We start from the raw sequence: 19,650 nt of genomic DNA, 5'->3' as shown, positions 1-19,650 counted from the left end.
ACCCGCCCTGTGGAATGAGCTGCCCCCAGGGATATGACTGATCCCGGACCTCCGGACCTTCCGCCGGGCCCTGAAGACTTTTTTATTTCAGCAAGCCGGGCTGGGTTAAAAATCTTTTAATTGGGGAATTTTATGGGTAAGGGGTTTTAAATTGGGGAAGCCATAGATTTAATTTCGTTTTAAAGTATTTTAATATTTGTATTGTGTGTTTTTAATTTTGGCTGTTCACCGCCCCGAGTCCTTCGGGAGAGGGGGCGGTATAAAAATTTAAAAAATAAATAAATTTATTTAAAAAATAAATAAATAAATAAATAAAACTTCACTTAACATATTGCTAACTTAACAACTGTAGTTGTTGATTCACTTAACAACGGTGGCAAGAAAGGTTGTAAAATGGGGTAAAACTCACTCAACAACTGTCTCACTCAGCAACATAAACTGTATGGGCTCAGTTGTGCTTGTAAGTCAAGGATCACTTGCCCAGTCAAAAAAACTGGTAAATCTTCACTGGGGAAGCTTTGCATATGGAGGGAGGCAGGCGAGATAGAGATGAGATTCTGAATATTCTCTTTGTGCACATTTGTTATAATAAGGCAGAGGTCTTCAAACTTGGCAGCTTTAAGACTTGTGGATTTCAACTCCCAGAATTCTCCAGCCAGCATAGCATAGCTGCTTGGAGAATTCTGAGAGTTGAAGTCCACAAGTCTTAAAGCTGCCAAGTTTGAAGACCTCTGTAATAAGGAATCCTGCTCCCTTCTGGATTTTATTGGGTAGAGATATAAAATAGAGACAAATCCAAAATGGGTTTTTATTTTCAGACAGAATGATTCTCTCCATCCAGGTGGGCTCAGGTATCACATACTAAGTAATTCAAAACCCGAGCATGCTAGACTGAACTGATCACATCCTGTTAGGGAAAAAGAGATGTATTTACACACAAGCTCAGATCGTAACTCTTCAACATCCCCACCCCAAACCCAAGAAAAACATATTTTCAGGCAAGCTGCTGCTACGGTGGAATTCTACAAAATACTATGTACACGTCTTTTGATATTTTATTACATTTGGGCAAAAATTCCCTTCTGACTGAAGAATATATGGTGATTCTGAATCGATGTCTGGTAGAGCTAAGTGACCTTTATTTTTGCATTTTCATTGTCAAAGTATCGATCATCTGCCAAAGGGAAATACTTTACCACTTTTCAGTATGCAAGCACTTAATTTAGACAGTGACTCACTTCCAATCCCTATAGGAGCACAAGCTGAAAGCTGGTCTTTAAGAAATAAAATAGTGGAAGAGGAGCCAAATTCCTTGATGCGTTATTTTCTTTGGCTGTCGTGTTCTTTTACATTTCCTGAAAAGCAGGTGCATCAGAATAAATAAGGATAAAACTCCCTTCACTTACATTTAAAGCAAAGATAACAACCTTCTCAAGCGAAGTTTGATTCTATGTGATTTATGAATTTGTCCATCTAATTTTCTTGACAATAATATGTAAACTACTTGCTATTGTTCCTATTTAACATTTCAATTAAGTGTTATTAATATGGTTACTTCCCAAGTACAGGTAGTCCTCGATTTATAACCACAATTGGAATACAGTTGTTAACAGGGCAGTTAAGTGAGTCATGCCCAATTTTGCAAACTTTTTGCCACACTTAAGTGAATCCCTCAAGTGAATCCAGACTTTTCCCCATTGACTTTGCTTGCCGGAAGTTAGCTAGAAGATTGCAGCTGCTGATCTTGAGATCCTGGGACACTTCAGCTCTCATAAACAAGCACCTGAATTTTGATTATGTAATTATGGGGGTGCTATGATGGTTTAAGTGTGAGGATCAGTGGTAAGTCACTTTTTTCAGTGGTGATGTAACTTTGAAGTCACTAAATGAATATTTTATGTTGAGTATTGATTGTGGTTCATTATTCTGCCCCTATCACATTGAACATGACAATTGGATACAAATTTCTGGAGTTAGAGGAACTTTTGATGGGATTGAAAATTATATACATCTCTTATTTAGTGCAGGAGTGTCTAACCTTGGCCATTTTAAGACCTGTGGACTTTAACTGCCAGAATTCCCCATCCATGCTGGGGAATTCTGGGAGTTGAAGTCCATAGGTCTTAAAGTGGTTAAGTTGTATCCCTGGTGTATGTGGTCAATCTGTGACTTGACTATAAACTCCAGGTTGCAGTTACAGGTTGCCATGATGGAGCATCTATAGTTTATAGTAAATAAGTAAGTCAGGAAGAAAGCTTCCCTGAAATGGCTGGCTGGGGAATTCTGGGAGTTGAAGTTCACAGTATTAAAGTTGCCAAGGTTGGAAACTCCTGCTTTACAGCATTTCAGCATTTGGTTCCTGCCAAACCCTTGCCTGTGTCTTTATGTGGATTCTGCATTACTGGCATAATATGAATTTTAGAATGGGTGTATGTTTGTTTTAATCTATGGGCCAAATTTTTTATATATTTGATTTTGAATTGTTTTAAATTTTGTAAATTTATATGTGTTTTAATATGGATGTACACCGCCCTGAGTCCTCCGGGAGAAGGGCGGTATAGAAATCTAATAAACATAAACATAAACTTTTTCCTGCAAGCAAAAGAACCAATTTGGTCAGCTCCAACCATATTGATGGTGAACAAGCAGCAATTTAGTTTGGAATTTGGGATTATCATTTTGCACAAATCTGACCATTTTGGGAGAGCTAGAATAGCAGGCTCCAGGAGATCACAGATTGATAGTGAAGGTGTTTCTTAACATTGAAGCATCAGAAAACTGATGGATATGAGGATCCTTCAACAAGCAGATGGAAAATAATTTTTTATACAGAATGTTGCATTTTTATTAGGAAATGTTATATTTGCTATTATTTATTCATATAATACTGCACGGATTTTGCAAGATAAGCCATCCTGAGGGCTTTTTTTTTTCCTTCTGAAGACAGTGGTAATATAGGAATATACAGACATTCAAAATAATTAAAAAATATGTATAATAAATAAAAACATTTTTTTAAAAAAATGCCAGTACACATCTTCATAAAGATACAATCAGGCAAGAAACACATTTCTGAAAATCCACATTTGTTTGTTTTTATTTGGACTGACACATTCATTGTATGTCACAACTTTCACTGATCAATGAGGTTTGTAAAAAATGAAATTAAAAAAAAAAAACTGGCACTTGCCAGCAGCGCAATGGGATTTATACCGGAACATTATAATGAGGCATTAAAAATGCTTACTCCCCTGGTCCATAACTCCCCAGTTCCCACCCGAGCCCACCCCTTCTCACAGCTTTGATTGTATTTGATAAAAGCATGATTTGATAAAATGCTTCCCAGCGGCTGAGTTACTTTCACTGCCACACAGAGGTTAACTAAATATTTCTTAAAAGGCCCATGGATGATTTTAATGTAAACAAAACATAAACCAAAATTTTAAAAAAGGTGATACGGCAACACTACTAGTAAAGTGGGGTACATCACAGAAAGAGAAATTTTTGCAGGCAACACTGGTTGAAAATTGTAAGAACACTTGATGGGTGAAAAAACTGAAATGCTAAATTATATACAAGAGGTGCTAACGGTGGCACTGAAAAACAGTCTTGTGTGACTGGCTTTTAAACTCATTATCTATTGCTTATTTATTACATAACCGTAATCACGCTTGAGACACATGTGTAAAAATGAGACATTGTGGAAAACAGCTTTTTTGTATGAAATTTAACATGTACGTTCATCCAACATGGAATGTACCAATAGTCATCGTATTTACAATGCTCCCTTTGAAAGTCCTTTTCTTTATAAAACCAGTTGGCTGGCCCAAGGAAGTAAACAGCATATTTTACTGACTTGAGAAACACTTTTGTAAAATCCCCTATAAGTGTCCTTCTCATTTCAGTTCGGTTAGAACCGTTGATTTTGCCCAGTCTTGTACTAATCAAGATGTCCCAAATGCCACAGGTGATACTTACAAAGTCCTGATCCTTATGAAGGATGAGAGTCAGTTGTTAAATTTCAAAGGGTATCCAATGGCTTTTTCCAGGCACTCTACCAAAGAGCCAGCAGAAAGGAAGTCCCTCTCCACTTCTACAAATTTAATGTAAATAGACTTAGGAGAAATTCCCGGGTCCACAATACAGTTTTGTGATAAAAATCCATTGATGCCAACCCACTCTTTGCTGAAGGTTTTGGTGTTGGCCTGAAAGTGTAAAAACAAGCACTGTTGGAGAGTCCTGACCTCAGCAATGCCAAGGTAACAATAGATGATTCTGGTGGGCTCCATCTCCACCTTGAGGGAAGCTTGCGACAATGTCATTTCGGTTTCTCCCAGAGTCTCGTTTTCAGGTTCTTGGCTGATGCTCTCGTGATCAGGAGATGGTGGCTTTTCATGACAATCTTCATAGCCGATGGCATACAGGCCAGGGCTCTTTGGAATGCCTCCAGGTAACAAATACTGAACAATATTTCCACCTGTTGGCTTGGAGTGAGCAATAGGTATCCAGTCAACTTCCATGTGTAACTCTAGGCATCTGGCTTCACTGATAGTAATCTCTAAGAATTTGTAATAAACGTTCTTCCAGTTCATTTTCTGCACTCTGGTCATGATGATCCTGCCCTCGGGCTTCTCAGAGTTGAAATATTCCCGGAGTCGCTTGCCAAGGGGAACTTGGGAACTGATCTCAGCGTAATGGTAACGGATATCCTCCTTCCACCGTGTATTATAGCCAATCCCGAATATAGCCAGTTTGTTAGAAAGGTGTAGTCTAGAAAAGTCCGCCCAACTCTGAAAGAGTTCCCATTTTAACTGGACGGATTCCAAGATCTGTACAATATTCTGCATTAGGTCGCGCTTCCTTTAAATAAAAAAAGAACACAATAGGACTAAGTTTTAAGGCAGGCGATTAAGAAGAAGGAAAAAAAAGGATGCAATCACAAAATGCCAATGGATGTAAACAGCCCTGTCATATGTTAAGGACAAATAGCTGCTAGAGAAATTCACAATAGTATCTTAAACTCTTATAGTACGAAGCAAAGGGTTTGCTTAATGACGATGGTGTTTGTTTAACAATTGCAGTATTTGCTTAACAAACATGAACCATGTAGAGCCCATTCTTTATCAGCAAAATGGAACCAATTCCATTTATGACCTCTCTAGTTTGGGACAGGAAAGACTGTTGCCTGAAAACAGGTGAAAAGCTAATTGTCCATATGGATAATGCTGAGCAAACTGAACCAGTAGTCTGATTTTTTAAGGCACTGTCATATCATGAATCCTGTGTGGCAAATACAAGTCATCCTTGAGTTATGACCATAATGGAGTCTGCCTATTATGGTCATAAGTTGCAACTGTAGATTCAATTTCACCACCTTTTTTGCGGTGGTGGTTAAGCAAACATTGCAGCTATTAAGCAAATCTCACAGTCGTTAAGAAAACCCCCCTGTTCCCTATGGCACGGTTTTGCCACTATAAAATGGTCAAGTGATAGAGGGATGCTACAAACGGCCGTAAATATGCCCATGCTGTCAAGCACCCAAAGTGCAGTCATGTGACCACAGGGGAAGATAGCACTGGAGCTTCGGATCCGGGTTGTGGGGATTTTTGGGTCCATCGAAATTTTGAAAGATCCCTAAGCAACCAGTCATAAATTGAGGACTATCTATATTCTGAGAAGTGAAGGGAATTTCTCCATTTTTGTATCTAATGCAGCTGCTAACAGAGCACAATCTTATAAAGAGAACCATTGTTGTTCAGCTCATTAAGGAGTTGAATTAAGACCAGGAAAACCCAGGTTGATGGCTCAGCTAGGGAAACTGGGAGCTATGGAAACTTAACTCTCAGCTCAACCTATTTCACACATCTGGGAAGGCTCCCCCTCACCTTTTCTGTCTATGTACTGAGACATCTAGATGGGCTTTCATTCAGTTCCTGCATTCCAAAAACTGCTGATATAAAACAGTCAACATTTGCATAGCCATTCATGATATAGATGCAGTTACCAGACACTGCAACTTTCCAAGGATACTTCAAAAGCACAAGTTTGAATTTTATCAGGTTCAGCTGGAAAAAACTGAGACCGTTATATTACCCTTGAAAAGTGCAGATACTTTCAGAATCTTAATTTCCAGGTAGAACATTCAAGATACTTACTGAGAATCTTCTGAAGATTCTTGTTTTATCTTCAATGTTTTCTTCACTGCAGGCATTTCATCTAAAACGTAAAGCAGAGGTCAAAATAATTTATAACAACTGAGCCTTGTTACTTTAAAATGCAATTATAGCCCAATTATAACTGTGTCCAATTTCAGTATGCATACAGTATGCATGAAGTAGGCTTCACTGTAGTTTATTTATTATTTATTTATGTATTAAACTTTATTGACTGGACAACTCCAGTGGGCTCTGGGCGGCATATAAAACTAGGAAAAACTTAAAAACAGCTAAAAATATTGAATCACCCAGACAGCCCAGGCTAAAATAGCAATAGCACAATAGCACTTAGACTTATATACCTCTTCATAGTGCTTTTACAGCCCTCTCTAAGCGATTTACAGAGTGAGCCTCTTGCCCCCAACAACCTGGGTCCTCATTTTACCCACCTCGGAAGGATGGAAGGTTGAGTCAAATAATCTAATACATGGCAAAACAACACAAGAGAGGGGCTGTTGAACAAATATTAAAACGTCAACCCCATGCCTGGGACCAAAACCAGGTTTGCAAAGCTTTCGAGAGCCCTAGGAGAGAGGCCATTCTTATCTGGGGGGGGTGGGGGGAATGCTCTTCCGAGATGTTGGAGGGGGGCAACAGAGTGAGCAGGCTTCCTGGACCCCATAACATGTCAACATACAGCAAAGGGACCTAGAGTGCGCCCACTCTGCTGGAACATACTTGGGCAGGTAGAAATGGTTGGAGAAATGCGACCTCTCAGATACCCCGGCCCTATGCCATACTGGGCTTTATAGATAACTAAACAACCCATGTCAGATATATTTCCTTATCCAAACAAAGAAATATAATGACCAAGGGTGAGCAAAAAAAGCAGGGAGAAGAGGACCGACTTCTAACTTCCTGCCAGCTTCCCCACTGAGTTTCCTTGTGGGAATCTGGCAGGGAGTATCGGAAATCTCCCTTCCTTTCCCAAGAGGCAGGTGAATTGCTGCTGCAGGAGAGGGAAGGGAGAATAAGGCATTGTGAGACTGGCTGGGAAACTGTCACTGAAAATGAAGATTACATGACCGCAGCAGCCCATCTGCAACCAACAGCCCTCAAGCAGCAACAATTTCCCCAAATTTCATTCCCTCACGAGTGACAGGTCCTGGATTTTGCACCCAATCTGTGAGTTAGCCCATTTGAGGTACCTTGGTTCAAAAGTTATTGCTCTATGCCTATGATGCACTGTTTCACCCAGTTAAAGGTCATGACAACAAGAGTTTTAGGTTGTATACTGATAGATAACCAGCACCTTGAATTGCACTTAAAAGCCAAATGGCATCCGATGCAGTTGGTGTAGCAGTGTGACACTTGAGCACATGGAGTGGTGTCTGTTACTGCTCATGCCGCTACATTTTCATGCAGCTATAGATTCTGGGTGGTCTTCAAGGTCAGCCCCATGTACAGCACATTGCAGTCATGCATTTGTGAAGGGACCGTGGCATGAGTGACTATCTGAAGGGCCTCCTTATAGGATAGCAAGCAGCCAAAAGCCATTTTGACATCAAATATCACTTCACAAATTTCTAGCGTACACCAATTAATTAACACCAACTGATACTAAAGACAAAAAAGTATGACTGAATATTCATATGGCAGCTGTTAATTGGAACAATAAACAAAAGACTATAAAACAGTGAAGACATATTTTATTGTGTTGTACTGGAAAGGACTTTTGATATTATGGACAAGATTGCAATGGATAATTGCAATCTGTTTACCACCATGCAAATGACAAATCTGTGTAATGCCATGCTTTCTTCCAGTTCAAATAATGGAATCCCCTCCCCTCAATTAATGCATTAACATGAGGTTTCACTCTATACAGGTAGCCCTCAACTTATCAGTGTTTGTTTAATGATGGTTCAAACCTATGCTGACCTTGAAAAGGTAACTAACAACCTATCCTCCAAGTTATGACTATTGTACCACCCCTGCGGTCATGTGATTGCAATTTGGTGCTTGACAACTAGCTCAAATTTATAGCAGTTGTAGCATCTTCAGTCATATGATTGTGATTTGCAATCATCCCAGTTGGCTTCTGACAAGCAAAGTCAGTTGGGGAAGCTGGATATGTTTGAAGGCCACAGTAATTTGCTTAATGACCCTAGTAAAAATGGTTGTAAAATCTGATCTGGCCACAGATGACGCTTATAGACCCCATTGCTTGGCAACTAAAATTCTGGTCTCAATTGTGTCGTAACTCAATATCTGTAAAGCAAAACTCTCAATATTTAACTTCATGGCTTGGGACCAGGTTATCTGAGGGACTGTCTCTTGCCAGTCACCTCTACCTGACCCATCAGAGTGGGGAGGTAGGGAATGTTGCGGGTCCCATCCCCGAGGGAGATACATCTGGTGGGACCCAGAAGAAGGGCCTTCTCCATAGTGGCTTTCTCTCTCTGAAACATCATTCCCACAGAGATTAGAACAGCCCCATCCTAATTCTCTTCCAGAAGGTGCTGAAGATCTGGTTCTGCCAGTGGGCCTGGGGAACCCAGAGCGGGATGGAGCTCATTAAATGGCTCGGGTGATTTCTGCTGTCGCCGGGGCGGGGGGTGGGAGCTGATTTTGTTATATTGTACTACATTAATTTATTTGATTCTTTTTGTTAGTTTTTATTGTTTTAAATGTGGTCTTTTATTCTGTAAGCCGCCTTGAGTCGCCATGGGCAAATAGGCGGCAATATTAAATAAATAAATAAATAAGTAAACAAACAAACAAATAAATAAATAACTGCATTTTCTGAAATCTGATGTGAAGGCAACGATCTTGAGAGCTTTTACTGTATCAAAATATGAATTGTGCTATTGATGTTGGGAATATACGGTACAACTGAAGTATACAAATAGAGTCCCATGCTGATTAATGCTTTGGGCCTAGATCCGTTTGAGACCAATTCAACTCCTCCCTCAACCTTGGAAGCCGACTTTGATCAGTCGCTATTGTTCAGCCAATCTCACAGAATTGTCTATGTGAGTAAAAATTGGAGGAAAGAATATATGACACATAGAACTCCTGGACGAGAGATGTAATCAAATGAATAAATAAATATGCAAGCAGGTGGAGTGTCAAATTGTCAACCAAAATAAAGAGTTGGTACTGCCCCATTTCCTTACTTAAAATGAGATATCTCAGCCTCAAATTCAAGGCATGCAACAGGAAGATGTACAAAACAGAAACGCTAAGTCCATGGTTGCAACGAAAGTTGCAGTGGCACCAATTTAAAGTATTAGCAGTCACCGGTGTTTCGGTAAAGTTTGCCACATCTTACCTAACTCTTGCTCGCCTGGTTGGTAACAGTAAAGATCCTGACTATGGTTCCCCCATTCGTCCTGCGAATATTCCTCCATTGTGCTACCATCAGACTCCAGCTCTTGATACAAGCCACTGCTATTGATGAGCACCGGTTGGCAGAGTTGAGAATCCCATCCTCCTTGACCAAAGACCTGCTCCAACTGTTCAAATGTGTAACTGCTTTTTCTTTTGCCCACACCATGTTCCTTCACTCGGCTGTAACACCTGCGAAGGGTCTAAGACAGAAAACATGCCTGTTAGTTTATAGTGGCCCACCTTCTACACCTCGTGCCATTTTTATTCTTCTTTAACTTTGTTCTAAACTCTGCCACATTTATTAGATTCTTTTAACCAAACAGGATTTTACGAAGAAGTTTTAAAGCCAAGTTGAATCTTCACAGCCATTTAAACTTCACAGCAAAGAGCACTTGTATTTTTATATTTGCCACAAGAGGACAACACATTTAATAATAATTTTAATACATCAACTCCATTTATTTGTCCTTTATTGCCAAAACTTTCCCTTCTTAATCCCCAAACTTGCTATATTATGCAGAACTAAAACCCCCAGTGAGATACCAACAAGCCCAAGGGAAAAGAAAGAACAGCTACTGTGGTACCCATAGTTTGAAGCTTAAGGAAAAGTGAGGGGGAATGGGGGAAAAGAGAGAGATAGGGAGAAAGAAAGTGAAAGATAGAGAAAGAAAGAAGTCACCAAAAGCAGACAGCTGGATTGTCCCTTACTCCAAAAAGAAAACAATTAAGTTATTTTAGAAATGTTGGCCTAAACTCTTTAGCTAGTAAAATATATTACTTACATAGTTTGCATCCTTACTAACTCACTCTGTTTCTTGGGAAGCTGCTGAAATTTAAAAGAAGTGAAATCAATAATGCTCTGTATTCCCATGATCAAATATTAAACACACAATACTAAGATGGTCAGGTCTAATAATAAAACATTAAACCCAACACTAGATTGTTAGGCATCTTTTATACCCTATTTCAACTAGATTTACCCACTTTCACTGCATCTTAAATCATTCACTTGTCAATAAGAAGCCAAATTACATATTGAGGCAAGTGTGAATAAAACACTGCTGAAAATGCTTCTTATCTAGGTTTCCCCTCTTTCTAACTCCACCCCACTTCTGTTCTTATGGAGAAATGCTTAAATTATGTTTCTTAATGTAGTTCCACTGCAAAGGATGGGGGTACAGACGAAAAATTGATTACAGGTATGAAAAGCTTTTCCAGTTCAAACTGTTAGGAGCTCAAAACACTTCCAAAATGGTTGAAATAATCAATTTTGAGAGCAAAGCAGCACCGCTAAAATTGACCCATGCAATATAACATGACACTTTATGGAGAATCCAATGCCTTGAATCCAATGGTGAGCCATTCATTGGGTACCAATGCTTTCTTTCCCTCTCATGCAATCCTGCACAGATCTCCAAATTTATCTCAACTCTCAAAGGAGCAGATTATGAAGCAAAGAGGAGAAAGAACTGGCCTGTTTCCACTTACACTGATGGAACTATTTTAATGTGACTCTATCCCACCTGCTCTTCGATGAAGAGCAAATATAACTCATTGATAGAAAAGGGATGACAATAACTTGGAAATGTTAAAAAAGAATAAAGTAGAGTAAGAATAGTCTTGCTTTTCAGCACAGTTCTAAGAAAGTGAAGCAATCTGGTTATCTCAACACAGTGAAATCTTACTGCTTATATGTTGAGAGTGGATTTCCCTTACAACTCTGCTGCATTTTATCTTTTCACCATGCAGGCAGGTAAAAGTTATTGTAATCAGTATTTTTTTTTATTTTGAAATTTGAATGAAAGTTATCAAGAATGAAATTGCTTTCAAGATGCGGAAGAAGCAAAACACAAGTGGAGTGGTGGTGGAATGAAGAGAACCAAAAATCATTTGCTTGTGTAAAGTAACTGTAGTATAGGCTTCTTCACCCTATTCCATCATGGGTATAACAAAGGACTTTAGAATGCATTGCAAAGCCCTTCCAAGGTTATTGTTTACTTCTAATAAAATGAGCATAAAATTGGGAATGGAGAGGTGCAAGGCGAACCCCACAGTAAATCGCTAACCTTATGGGATAGATCTTAAATTTCAATAGACTGTTGTCAATCCTTAAATTTCTTAGACAGAGTTTGGGATTATGATACAAATAACAACTCATAAATAAATTGGATTTTCCTAATTTATTTTTAAACCCCAAAATTGGTTTAAAAACTTGTTTAAAGACTTGCAGTGAGTCAATCTGAGAAGGATGGAAATGTGACATGCCAAGTATTTGCTACCATCCTCTGAAGTTAGTACAGGCAAAGACATTAGCCAAAAAGCCTCCATGTACTTTTCAATCTTATGGAGTCAGATTAGTCTTTCAAATCACCAATTCCTAATTCTAGCATTTTTTCTAAAATTTACTTTACAGCTTCCTATCATTTAGCTGGTAGCACATAGGGCCTGATATTCATCACTCTCTAAATCCTAGTTAGCTTTATGTATTGCAATATTCAACCCCCTTTTCCTATTTAGAAAAAAACTTTTAAAACAATTCTAAATACCTTTCAGAAAAATATGTACACATCTCTTACTCCTTAAAGTGCTATATTATATTTAGAAAGAAAAAAAATAACAAACACAGGTCAACTCTGGTTACATTTCAAGATGTTCTAAATAAAAATTGGCATATTGTTTGTCCCTTTCCTCACCAGACATTATGGATATATGTTTTTCTCTAAATTTGGGGGGCGGAAAGAGATAATAAATACATCAGAAATGCTGCTAGCTATCAAAGTAAAATAGATTTTAAGTCGTTGCTTATGTTTTGATATTTTTCAGCAAGCTGCATAATCTATTTATGACAAACAATTTGGTTTAGTCCTATAAAAAGGAATGTTGCCTAGAGTCAAACCACATAAATAAAACTGAATCTACTGAAATCTAGACACTTTTGCTTAGCTGTGTGACAAAGCTGATCGTCTAACCAAGGTGTAGTCTAAACAAAAGTCACTAATAAAAGCTTCTAAAAATTGTTTTTATTAAGAACCAAGCTAAAATAAACAGTCCCTCCCAGAAAATTAACCAGGATGTCTTCACATGCTCTAATAAGATCATCTGAAAGCTCCATCATCCACACACAGTTTGAAACTGCAAATTAAGCCCAAGTGTTTAAGAAAGTCCCTTTCTGTGGCCTCTTTCAAGATGACAGAAGCAACCTGGCCCAGCAGTAATTCTATCCAGTATTCAGAACAATTGTAAGAATCCAGATTTCAAATGAATTGCACAAACCTGCCTGCTGAGACACAGAGCAGGAGAGTTAGAGACAAAGTGATAGAAAAACTCATGGATCTAGTTGTAACTCCATGGAAAAAAACATCTGCTGTGACAGCTTCATTCAGCAAAACAAATCATCCATACTGTATTGCAAATGAACAAAGCTGTCAGTCAGTCACTGGTAGAAAAAATGCCTTATTTTATTGTTTTACCTATTTTACAGTTACTGTACTTTATGATATAAAATATCTAGCTTGCATTCTAACTCTATGCCTTAATATAGCTCGTTTCCCACCACCCCCATTGGGTTTTGTACAGATGCATTTCAAGGTAGAAAGCAGAATTTACACTAGATAGGTTTCTACATCATGCTAAGCTAAACAAATCTAAAACAAAAATAAACACAGCAACACTAGCACTAACACAATTTCTTACTCTATGTTAAAGCGACATCCCACTTTCCTTCCCAGAATTCAAGGAGCCATACACAGCATCTCTTCCTACACTTTCTCCCACAATAGCCCAGTGGGAAAATGAGTTGAGACTATAAGTCCCCCAACTTAACCTGATGAACTTCCATAGCTGAGAGAGAACTCAGACCCCCCTAAAATTTCCTGATGAAAATAGCCGTCCAAAGATTTAGATGTAAAAATTAACTTTACTTTAATTAAGTGTAAACAGATATGCACCTACATACTGAAATTTCAAATAGTTTTGCAGTATTAGCAGTTCCTAAATCTATCAATGGAAAATAACTATCAGCAAGCACATAGGTAAACATGCATAGCCAAAGGATTTGATCCCATTAAAAAGGATCCCATACAACACAACGGGAAAAGAGCTTGGTTATATGGGAGCAATCAACCCTGACTGTTCTTTGGAAGAACGGATACCAAAGCTGAAACTCAAATATTTGGCCGCTTAATAAGAAGAGAGGAACTCACTGGAAAATATCCTGATGTCAGGAAAGATTGAAGGCAAAAGAAGAAGGGGAGGGCAGAGGATGAGAAAGTTAGATAGTGTCATAAATGCAATAAACATAAATTTGGGCAAACTTCGGGAGACAATGGAGGACAAAAGGGCGTGGTGTGCTATGGTTCATGGGATTGCAAAGAGTTGGACACAACTTAAGAGACTGAACAATGACAATATAGGACACGGGTGTCAAACTCGCAGCATCACATTGCCATAATGTGATATTTCGTGACATTTTTCCCATTTGCGAAGCAAGGGTGGGCATGGCCTGCATGTGATGCATCTAGCCCATGGGCCACCAGTTTGACACCGATAGAGGAGGTTGGAAATTAGAAGAAATCTGTGCTGAGAGGCAAGAAGCTTGGATATGTTATTTATGCAAGAGTGCATTTATGATGGGATCTAACACTTTTAGAGGGTGAATCTTCATGATCTCTAAAGCACATTCTAGTAGATAAAACAGATTCTGAGAAATTTCTGTGTACCTAAGCAACTGCTGGTTTTTAAAAAATAGGATTGCTTTAGTTCTCCTACAAAATGAAGGAAAAGCAAACTGTGTACATTAAGTAAATTGTTGGTTCTAAACAATGCCATTATAGATACATTATTGTGCCACCTTGTTGAGCAACCTAATTTCACATTTGTCATTTTCAAAGCCCACACAAGGCCTGCTTTATTTGTGCTGAATATTTAATATATAATGTATGCAAAATTTCTCAGAATGCAAAATTTCACTAGATGCTGAATTTTAAAAAAACACAATGCTTGTGGACTTCAAATTACATACATTACAAACAAATTTAACTGCTGATGTGATTTCTGTGAGGCCTAGATCACCACAATGTCATTATAAGTATATTGCAGCTTTTTAATATATGGAAATGGATGAAACATTGAGTTGAAATAGTTGAAAAGTCAATTTTTATTCTTCATCATTATTAGTACTGTCCTAGGTACCTGTAATTTCTATTGTAATTCACTTGGTGTATTAAAACAATATAGAACAGGGGTGTCAAACTCACGGTATCATGTTGTTGTCACATGACATATTGTGACTTTTCCCCCTTTGCTAAAACAGGGGTGGGCATGGCCAGCGTGTGACGCATTCAGCCCACGGCTGTGAGTTTGACACTTCTCCATGGTTAAGTCTAGCTTTATCTCTCTTTGATTTGATTATGCCATCTGTCAGTACAGAAAAATGTATTTCAGAACACACAGCCTTTTTTCATGAAAACAGTCCTGTATCACAGTCTTACAGAATATGTAGATGTGAAGCTGTTTTCCTAGATTTGGCTTGCTGTCTTTCTACCTATTTCTGTCAAGAAATCAGTTTCAAAATGTTGGTCAACGTTTAAACCTTCTTTAGAAATGACTCTCTTACAGCTGAAAACTATGTAACACTGATCTTATGGATTTCTACCCAAAGGTAAATTTCACACTATTTTCTCTCAGCTGGCTAAAACAAGGACCACTTTTCATAATGCATGTATAGTAAATATTCAATCTTCCTTACAGTTGCACACTTTAAATACATTCTTTTAAATTACCATTCTGTTAAAGCAGAAGTATCAAGCAAATATCATACCTATAAATAAGCTGAGCAAGAGGGAAGAGAGTACATTTTATGTTTTCCAGACACCAGAACCAGCAAGAGTTTTGTCTTCCCTACAAAACACAGCCTTCAGTTGTCAAATGTTATTATTTGACTCATAACTATGGCCAGTAACAAAATCACACAAAATATCAGAATTCTACATACCAAATGGTGATTGACAGACTAATAAAAAGCACAGTGTACATGCATTAGGAAATCTATTTCTCAACTCGTGAAGAAACCTCTTATTTAAAAGCAGCATTTATTAAAATAAAAATGTAATTCAATCAGCAAATTTCACAATCGTAATAGGATTCATGTCAGTCACATTTGCAGCACCTTCTTTATGGACAACACCCAGAAGTTTCACATTCTAGTGCACAAAATCAGAATGGGCTAAAAACAACATCTTAATTTTAAAACTTCATTTTAGCAGAAAGAATTTTACAAGGTGTCTGCTTGTCTTTAGATCTACCATAAGAAGCAATGGATAGTTCCATGTACTACCCAAGGCACTGCTACTTTTTAAAGATGGAAGCATTCATTCAGCTCAAAAAAGTCCACTTTAATCAACCACATGTGCATCCTTTTGTAACTACTCCTTTCCTTGTAATCTGGCAGAAAATCAAAGCAAATTACTTGCATGGGTCTTTTCAGCATTAGATCTCTCTGAGATTTACTGCATTAAATATATTCGTATAGCAGGAAGGTCTAGCCACATTCCATGACTCTCCACACACATTTCCTAGAGTGTTTCCCTCATAAATGCCAGCATTTCCCTTTCCCAATCTAATTTAATAACATTAAGCTTAAAGTCCCCAAACAGAGCTAACCAAGTTCTCATTACTGTTTTGGCTGAATTCTTTTGCATTACAGAGGGCTAAAACAATCTATTGCAAGCTCAGCCCCTAAAAACCATTCTTCATTATCAGGACTTACAACAGTTCCTTAAGTGGCTGTTCAAAGTTACAACAGCATTGGAAAAAGTGACTTATGACCATTTTTCACACTTACAACTTTTGCAGCATCTCCAGGGTCACGTGATTTACATTCGTATGCTTGACAAGTGGTTCATATTTATGATTGCCGTGTCCTGGGGTCCTGTGATCCCCTTTTGTGAGCTTCTGGCCATCAAAGTCAATGGGGAAGCCAGATTCACTTAATAACCGTGTTAGTAAGTTATCAACTGCAGTGATTCACTTAATAACTGTGATAAGCCTTAAAAACTCATTCAATAAATTTCTTACTTAGCAACATAAATTCCGGGCTCAACTGTGATCGTAAGTCGAGGACTACCTGTACTGACAACACCCTCTCAACTCAGCCCCAAAGGAACTTCGAAACAAGCAACCACCCTAGAGCACAACTTTATACCCTGACAAAACCCAAGCCCTTGAGTCTCACTCACTCACTCCATCCTATCCTGTTTTTGCTTTGAATTGTGCAGTTGTTTTGTTTTGTTTTTTAAAGCACACCCGTTCCCTTTTAAACTGGGTATGTCTAGTTTAATGAAGAGAAGGACTAGGGGAGACATGATAGCAGTGTTCCAATATCTCAGGGGCTGCCACAAAGAAGAGGGAGTCAAGCTATTCTCCAAAGGACCTGAGGGTAGAACAAGAAGCAATGGATGGAAAACTAATCAAGGAAAGAAGCAACTTAGAACTAAGGAGAAATTTCCTGTTAGAACAATTAATCAGTGGAACAACTTGCCTCCAGAAGTTGTGAATGCTCCAACACTGGAAGTTTTTAAGAAAATGTTGGATAACTATTTGTCTGAAGTGGTGTAGGGTTTCCTGCCTGGGCAGGGGGTTGGACTAGAAGACCTCCAGGGTCCCTTCCAACTCTGTTATTCTATTCTATTCTAAAACTAAACAGGCAGGAGGAGTCTCCGCTCCCAATCTCAAGCGACAACCTCGCTCCTTCCACAAAAAAACCCCCAAAACCTAAAATATAAAAATCTTAAATATGAGGGGGGGAGGGGAAGAGGAGGGTTGTCCTGAGGGCCATGTGGTTGGAACTATCGGGGCAACGTCAGACGCAGATCGGCAGCCCTTCTCAGCGGTCTCCAGGGGCCTCAAGGGACGAGATTCGGGGAATCTTGAGGAAAGGGGCGCGCATCCTCGGAGAAAGCCCCCCGGCCGCTGGCAGAACAGCCTCGACGGGGCTGGAGGGAAGGACGGAGGGGGCTTGGCTTCCCCGGAGAGCGCCTCAGCGTCCTCAGCATCCCTGGCTCGTCGGCCGCGCTACCTACCTTGATGCGCTCTCGGCACTGCGAGGGGGTCCGTTCGTAGCCCAGCTCGGCCAGGGCTCGGGAGACGCGCTCGTACATGGCGGGGCCGGGGGCCTTGCTGCCGAAGACGGTGCCGGCGCCCTCCAACTGCTGGTACCGCGCCTCCACCAGCCGCTCGTTGCCCCACACGGCGATCAGCGCGTTGGTCTCGGCCGGCGTCCACGACATCCCTCGGCAAGCCGCCGCCGCCGCCGCGGCGCTGCTGCCCGGGGAGAAGGAGACGGAAGGAGAGGCCCCGACGCCGCCTCCCCCCGCACCGGCCCCGGCTGAGGTAGCCGCCGCCGTCACCGACCCCGCTCCGGCGGGGCCTAACGGGGAGGCGCCGCTGGGCGTGGAAGGGTCGGAGAGGCTGGGGTTGCCGTCGCTCAGCGCTCCGGGCGAGCCGGGAGACAGCACCTCCATCTTGGGGATCTTGAGCGGCGACTCGGCGGTGGAGAGCTGTGAGGAGCCACAGGGCGCCGCCATATTGGGACTGCGGGGCTCGGCGGGCGGAAGTGACGGAGAGAATCCAGTGGGCGGGGCTTCCGCCAGGCGGCGGCGACTGGAGGGCCAAGCGCGGGGAATGCAAAGAGAAAGGGAAGGCGCTCGCGCGCCGGGAGAGGGCGTGGCCGCACGCGGCGAGCTGGGAGGAGCTTCCGGCGGCTGAGGTGCCGATTGGGTCAATGGAATGAACTGGGACGGATTCGCCCTCTTTATTTTTTTAGCCCAGCGATATCTCTGTAAATCGTGGTCGTATGTCGAGGACTACCCGTGTGCCATGCCGCACGCACGCATATGATTTGATAGGGGCTGGAAATCGTGCTGCCCTGAGAGAGCGTCCATGTCCAGCTGGTGCAAAATGCAACGAGCCTCGATCTGGGACTGTTGCAGCTGTGCCAGGGGTGGGTTCTAAATTTTTTACAACCGGTTCTGTGGGCGTGGCTTATTTTGTGGGCGTGACTTGATGGTCATGTGACAATTATTTAGGATTTAGCAGAGGTACTGGTCTACCAGGCTTTTAACTGCTTGCAGAGCTGTACTGATCTACCCATTTATTTTTGCAGGCACCAGCCTACTCATTTGTTTTCTTTAACACTGATCAGCTGTAGGGCGGCCCTTTGAAGCCCCAAGAGTTTAAACAGGTTTTTTCCCTCTAGCCATCAGTTGGGACTCAGGAGGCAGCAATAGATTGGGGGTGGGGCCAAATAAAAGGTAAGAATAACGTGGGGGGGTGGGGCCGGGGGGGGGGCAGAACTGGTTTGGTGATGTCATATCATCACTGCTGCCGGCTCGGCAGAACCGGGAGGAACCCACCACTGATCTGTGCCCCACAAGCTGCGTTGGTTGCCAGTTTTTTCCCAGTGCAAATCAGGGACTGGTAATGACCTATAAAGCCCTATGGGACCAGGCTACAGGTAGTCTCCGACTTAGGACCACAGAACTGAGCCCAAAATTTCTATTGTTAAGTGAAACATTTAAGTGAATGTTGCCCCATTTTATGACCTTTCTTGCCTCGGTTGTTAAGTGAATCACTGCAGTTGTTAAATTAGTAATGCTGTTGTTAAGTGAATCTGGCTTCCCCATTGACTTTGCTTGTCAGAAGGTTGCAAAAGGGGATCACATGATCTTGGAACACAGCAACGGTCATAAATATGAACCAGTTGCCAAGCATCTGAATTTTGATCACACGACCGTGGGGATGTTGGAAAGGTGGTAATTGCGAAAAATGGTCATAAGTCACATTTTTCAATACCAATGTAACTTGGAATGGTCACTAAACGAACTGTTGTAAATTGAGGACTACCTCTAGGTGGCAGGTTGTCCATGTAATTTTTGATCAGCTGTAGTCTCTGCATTCGTCTACCAATTGTTCTGCTCTCTTAGTGCCTCACACCAGAATTTGAATTTGAATTTGCAGCAATAAAATGCTACAGAGCATCTTCATCTCATAATCCCTAACTGTTAAGAGCTTAGCCATTATTTTATTTATTTTTATTTATTTATTT

General features: G+C 40.6%; 1 protein-coding gene and 1 long non-coding RNA gene across 2 annotated transcripts in view; one reads left to right on the top strand and one right to left on the bottom strand.

Moving 5' to 3' along the window:
- Nucleotides 1-796: 796 nt before the first annotated feature.
- On the bottom strand, nt 797-18,163 carry MSANTD2 (Myb/SANT DNA binding domain containing 2). The gene is made up of 4 exons (XM_034421889.3): nt 17,627-18,163; nt 9,490-9,748; nt 6,156-6,216; nt 797-4,860 (listed from the first exon to the last, which is right to left on the bottom strand). Exons 1-4 carry the CDS (start codon nt 18,128-18,130, stop codon nt 4,008-4,010), a joined length of 1,677 nt encoding a protein of 558 aa, XP_034277780.1. The 5' UTR covers nt 18,131-18,163; the 3' UTR covers nt 797-4,007.
- A 222-nt stretch (nt 18,164-18,385) lies between these two features.
- LOC117668175 (uncharacterized) overlaps nt 18,386-19,650 on the top strand; it is a 69,089-nt gene continuing 67,824 nt past the window's right edge. Inside the window, exon 1 of the long non-coding RNA XR_009623050.2 lies at nt 18,386-18,546. This is a non-coding gene — a long non-coding RNA (uncharacterized LOC117668175). The remainder of the gene's footprint in view (nt 18,547-19,650) is intronic.

The sequence above is a fragment of the Pantherophis guttatus genome, chromosome 9 (genome assembly GCF_059756535.1).
Source record: "Pantherophis guttatus breed Tessera chromosome 9, ASM5975653v1, whole genome shotgun sequence".
NCBI lineage: Eukaryota > Metazoa > Chordata > Lepidosauria > Squamata > Colubridae > Pantherophis > Pantherophis guttatus.
The sequence above is the reverse complement of the archived record's forward strand: the minus strand, read 5'-3'. Positions and strand labels throughout refer to the sequence as shown.

Coding starts and splice junctions, on each gene's coding strand:
- MSANTD2 (XM_034421889.3), bottom strand. CDS start 18,130: ATGGCGGCGCCCTGTGGCTCCTCACAGCTCTCCACCGCCGAGTCGCCG. Junction 9,749..17,626: donor AGTGCCGAGAGCGCATCAAG/GTAGGTAGCGCG, acceptor TTTCTGTCTTAG/ACCCTTCGCAGGTGTTACAG. Junction 4,861..6,155: donor GAATCTTCAGAAGATTCTCA/GTAAGTATCTTG, acceptor TTTTATTTAAAG/GAAGCGCGACCTAATGCAGA.